This window comes from Bidens hawaiensis, unplaced genomic scaffold (genome assembly GCF_021521415.1).
Source record: "Bidens hawaiensis isolate Kalapana, Puna unplaced genomic scaffold, B.hawaiensis_p1.1 tig00004838_1, whole genome shotgun sequence".
NCBI classification, from domain to species: Eukaryota; Viridiplantae; Streptophyta; class Magnoliopsida; order Asterales; family Asteraceae; genus Bidens; species Bidens hawaiensis.
Genome location: NW_027491302.1, coordinates 336,342 through 341,738, shown reverse-complemented (window position 1 = coordinate 341,738; position 5,397 = coordinate 336,342). Strand labels below are relative to the sequence as shown.

Below are 5,397 nucleotides of genomic sequence, written 5' to 3'. Positions count from 1 at the left end.
ATGACTGTCAATTGGTAGCCGGCGGTATGGTTTTCTGGGGGAACGCCCAAGCCAAACTCTGAAGCCAACATGGACCATGTTAAGACAACATAGTTTGACCAGAGTGAGGCATCAAGACTCTCCACATATGAAGAGTGCGGTAGCCTAAATACAAGAAAATCGTCGTTCTAAAAAAGGGGTAACTTTGTAGAATAGTATGTTCCAATTATGTCTCTCAAGTTTAAATAATGTTTAAATTAAGTCACTCAACTTTCATATTTTATTAAATTATAGGTTTTAAAACCTTTTCTTATCATGTTTTGTTCTTGTTTTATGAGGAAATCTTTTTATCTATTTTTTGATGTTAGATGGAGTGGTCACATGAATTTTATTTTGTATTTTTAATATAACCAGGTTAGTTACCCGTGTTATACACATGTGGAAAATAAAGAAAACGTAATATATACGTGTATGTTATATATTTTAATGAATTGTGAATGTCATATTTATAAGAATAGATAATTTTACATAATTAAATTTAACTAAAGCATAATAATTATTTGATTTTGGTAAAAAAAATAAGAAAAAAAAAAGAAGAAATAAATCGTTTGAATATTATACAATTTGTATATTGTGAATTATCGAAATATCAACAATTAAATATAGTTTTGGTTTTATTTTTGAAGAGAAGTCATATTTATGTTTCTTAAGTTAAAAAATCTAACAGAATTACCACTTAAGTAGAGTTGGTAAACATTTTTAGTTTGAAACGTGAGGTATTGGGTTCAAGACCCGTATCATATAATAATTTATTTTTTAAAATTTTATGAAGACTTACTACCATGGAAAACGAGGATCATAATAAGAAAACGAATCATGGTTCAAGATATAATAGGAAAAATGGACAACACAGATTGACGGGTTTAATTATCTGATAATCAATGTAGGCCATTGGTTCTGGCAGCCTGCATTGTACTACATCAATCAACAAGTGATTGGTTGTAGATTCTGTCACATGGATAACATCACAGATTACCCAATGACGTTTGGATATAGAAAGGCGATAAGAACCGCGTTTAACGCGATCAATAGTCGGGAAAACTTTAAAGGCATAACGATTTTACGCACGTTTGCCCCGATGCATTTTGAGGGCGGCGCGTGGAATAGTGGCGGCGATTGTGTGAGGAAGAAGCCATTTAAGAGCAATGAGATAGCATTAGAGGGTATTAATTTGGAGTTGTATATGACACAAATAGAAGAGTTTAAAAGGGGTGAAAAGTTGGGGAAGATGAAGGGTTTGAAGTATAGGCTTTTGGACACAACACAGGCCATGTTATTGAGGCCCGATGGACACCCGAGTAGATATGGGCATTGGCCCATTGAGAATGTTACTTTGTACAATGATTGTGTTCATTGGTGCTTACCAGGGCCCATTGACACATGGAGTGATTTCCTGCTTGAAGATGGAGGGTCTGAGATCAGCTGAAGAGAAATCACATACGAAGGGGTGAAGTGAATCGAGCCCGGATTGAACGCGATATAGACAAACCATTGTTGAATGTATTGGATTTCAAATTTGTATCAAAGTTGATTATCCGAGATGCATACGGCATATTCGGCTTTTGCATCTTAAACAACCCGATAGTTGTAAAATAATGCTCGACTGTAAGATAATTGTCAAAGCATCGATCGGAAGGTGTGCTAACAAATCTCATTGTAAGGGGAGGTGATTTGTACACTTAAAAAATCAATTTGCAGACCATGTAACATGCAACCACATTTCGTGTTAGTTTCGTATCAGATCAGGAATTAACACCATCTGGAATATGGCTAAAGAGATTCTTCCATATTTTGGCAAAGGTTTCATTTTTAATAATCAATCAGCCTAGTAATCTCATACAAAAAACAACAATAATCTACTAATACTTAATTGAGGGGTAACGGTTGCGGACTAGATGAATAATGTTGGAGAAAGACGCCTCGCAAGATAAACAAGGACCAAAGTCATATAACATCATTGTCTCATTAATGCAATTACTTTCAATATAAATTTGGATTCATATGAAGCCTCACATAGTCACATTTAACCTAAATACTTCATTTATACGACCGCCAAACCAAATAAAAACTTTCAGAAGAATGGAAGTTTACAGGTGAACTATGATACAAACTAACCGACACATGAACATTATTTGTGAAGCACAAAAGATAAGAATATTAACATAATTGTTTAAAAATTTAAATGCGTATCTAGGGGATCTTCATAACGATATCTTGATAAACACCAAAATATGCAGAACGAGAATATAGAGCACAAAAGCCGACCTGATCAGCATTTGCCTCTGTACCGCTTCTGTGGGCTTACTTGTAGGCTTGTAACGCGGATCAACAATGTAATCAGACGAATGATCGGAGCTGCTTCTTCCAAACCGATTTCTTGCAGCATTTGCGTCTGCCGTGCTGGTCTCAACCTTCCAAATTCCATTTAGTCTATCAAGTTCCATTTCCTTTAAATGGATTTCACTCACCAAACCCTCTGCTTGAGCCTATTTTAGAAAGAAAAGTAAATAAACAATATTTATTAGTAAACTTAAAAGAAATAAAGGTACCTGCTTTGCAGCTAATTGTTCCATTAGGCTGTGTAGCTGTTTGTCCAACATTTTCTCTCTCTGAGCTGCAAGCAATTAGTAAGTATTATACATATACTACTCTATTTGTCCATATACATATTAGAAAATTTGTGTTTAGAGTTAAATACACATACGGTCCCTACAGTTTGGGCAAAATAACAGGTTTGGTAACTTTGAAAAGTTGCACGTTCGGGGTTCGTGATTTTAATTTCGCAGTGATTTGGGTTCTAAGACTAACTAATGTTGACTTTTTTGTTAAGTCTAGATAACAAATTTCCCAAAGACAGTGTGAGACTCAAAACATTACATATCTTTTTGGGATAAGTTTGTACATTCCCTAAAAATTTGGTAGAAATGTATAATATCTTATTTACCAAACAGAAATCATAATATCAACTATACTTGTTTTTGAATTTGTGATTTATACCTTCTTAAAATTTGCATCAGGTTATTAGAGTTTGTAGTGTAATAATGGCCATATTAGAAATTGTGTTGAATGAAATGTGTAATATGGAACTTTAAGCAACTTGAATGGGTATATATGATGTTAATACTTTGGTTGGGTAAATAGGATTTTATGCAAGTTTTCAGGTGTAGACGAAATTGTCCGTCTATTTGGGCGGCCGGGGTAAATATACACAGAAAGCAAACTAATATGGGCCTCTGTAGAAAAGTTGTTAAGACTTAAGACTACACATTGTGTAGACTGTTGAACATTTAAAGCATTATAAAGTTCTTTCAAGTCGCCCTACTGACGTATTTGGGAAACTAATGGTTAGGTGCCAAATCATCTTAAAATTTCCAAATTATCATTCATAATCTATCTAAATCTATCTGTATCTAATATGAATATTGGCTGACAATAGATTGTTTCAAAACCTTGAAGTATAGAAGGTTAAAACCTTGAACATGACAAACAATTACTCATAGAATGTTGCAACTATCATTTCTGATGTGTTTGTGTAGCTAAGTAACATGACATAACCCAACATAGTAAGTATAAAATATGCAAAATACCTGGAGATGGCTGCTTTAGTGACTCTTCTTGAACCTTAGACCATTGTCTCTCTAAATTTTGAACAATCTCTTCCATAGAAGCCTACAAGATACAAAGAGAAGTACAATAGTGCCATGAAATCACAAGCAAAGTAATATGAGAAAAAGAAAGTCATTGAAACAAAAGATGCATAAACCAGAAATGTTAAAACGAACCAGTTCCTTTTTCTTGTTATCTAAACTCTCCTGCAATGAAGAAATCTGAGCTTTTGAATTAAATGAAAAACCGGATGGATCTCCCAATTCATTGTCACTTGGTGCAGACTGTTCTGTTTGCAACTCAGTTGTTAAAGCTGCATCCAATTCCTGCAAGTAAATATTCAAAACTTCAAACGGGAACAATTTCAACCAGCGCCAGTGTTCATACAATCAAAAGGCATCCAAATTTAAAAAAAAAATCGAAAGAAATTAAGCTTTCACCTCTAGCTTAACACGAAGTTGTTCAGCTTCTTGCAGCTTCTCTTGTATCTTACTTTCACAATCTGATATGGCCTTTTCAAATGCAGCGTTTTCTTCATGCAATGTAAGTTCTCTTAGTTGTGCCTGAAGGTAACAATTATAGATGAAACTTTTTTAACATAACTAGTGGGAACCTTTTTTTTGACGATAGAAGGGGCGGTTTGGCAACCTCTGCACAAGTAAAGGCTGAATCAGTAAGAGGTGTGAATGCTTAAGAGACTATGAGCCGGTAGGTGCTGAGTCAATGTTGAGTACACCGATATGATGGTGTGGTGTGTGAGTGGTAGACTAAGTGTTATGAATATATTTAAAGAGAAAGAGATAAAATTTTCATTTAGCATCATTTTGATGCTTAATAGGTAAGAGCTAGACCGATTCAAAGGTGTCATTCTGATAAACCAAACACACTTAATGCTGACTGATTCAGAGGTAGCCTATTAAGAGGCTACCAAACAGCCCCTAAATGAAAGGCTTCAATGGTTTCTAGCCGATCCGCCGCCATTTGAAATGGTGGATTGTCCAACTCACCAGACAAACACTAACATAGTCTGCAAAGATATCAGAATTCGCCTACAAACAAAAACATTTTCATCTCTCTCCTAGAAACCACTAAAGAACGTGAATACAATATAATTACACCCGGTTGCACATTCCATCATAATAAACCGTAACATTTGAGCAGGCGTAATTCCTTAACAACAGAAGATGATACAAGCAATAATAACAAATGATCAATTTTGAAACTTGAACACATACCTGTTCTTTGGTGGAGGAATGAGCGTTCAATTGAAGAGCTAAGGCAGCATTAGAAGCCAGCGAATGAGCGTGGAGGTCAGGTAGGCGTTGAGAGATATCCGGCGGAGGTATACGTTGCCGGAGGTCTTGAACGGAGCGACTCAAGGCCGCTGCTTTGAGATTCAACTCTCTGACGTACTTGTCCTGTTCGGGATTGAATATTAAAGGGATGGAGTCGGAGTCGTCTTCCTCGCTGGTGGCTCCGCCACCGGATCTCACCACGTCCGCCGCCCACGCCAGTAGTCCTGCCATATTATCTGCCGCCCCAACAAATCTTGGTCTAACTAAACGGAGCTCAAATAGTATAATGGGTCAGGCTCGACGCGACCCGGAACCGGGTACAGCCTCATGGAAAGAGTATCTGGACTCTAAACCGGTTTCACATCTACTGATCAAAACTCAGGGACTCGAACCAGCCGAAAACCGATGCAAACACAACCAAAGTGGTCAAAAGCCTGACCATACATTGGATCGGTTC

The 5,397-nt window shown here is 36.4% G+C and overlaps 1 protein-coding gene and 1 pseudogene across 1 annotated transcript; one reads left to right on the top strand and one right to left on the bottom strand.

The window, feature by feature from the left end:
* LOC143628155 (protein trichome birefringence-like 19 pseudogene) lies at positions 1-1,490 on the top strand (annotated as a pseudogene).
* A 629-nt stretch (positions 1,491-2,119) lies between these two features.
* LOC143628175 (uncharacterized) lies at positions 2,120-5,171 on the bottom strand. Its single transcript, XM_077097825.1, has 6 exons — positions 4,881-5,171; positions 4,086-4,208; positions 3,822-3,971; positions 3,627-3,708; positions 2,589-2,653; positions 2,120-2,525 (listed from the first exon to the last, which is right to left on the bottom strand). Exons 1-6 carry the CDS (start codon positions 5,169-5,171, stop codon positions 2,241-2,243), a joined length of 996 nt encoding a protein of 331 aa, XP_076953940.1. The 3' UTR covers positions 2,120-2,240.
* Between the last annotated feature and the right edge of the window lie 226 nt (positions 5,172-5,397).

What these genes read in the sequence shown, in the direction of transcription:
- LOC143628175 (XM_077097825.1), bottom strand. Translation starts at nt 5,171, where the DNA reads ATGGCAGGACTACTGGCGTGGGCGGCGGACGTGGTGAGATCCGGTGGC. An exon ending in AACTTCGTGTTAAGCTAGAG is followed by an intron (nt 3,972 to 4,085) that starts GTGAAAGCTTAA and finishes ATTTACTTGCAG; the next exon opens with GAATTGGATGCAGCTTTAAC. An exon ending in ACTAAAGCAGCCATCTCCAG is followed by an intron (nt 2,654 to 3,626) that starts GTATTTTGCATA and finishes AATTGCTTGCAG; the next exon opens with CTCAGAGAGAGAAAATGTTG.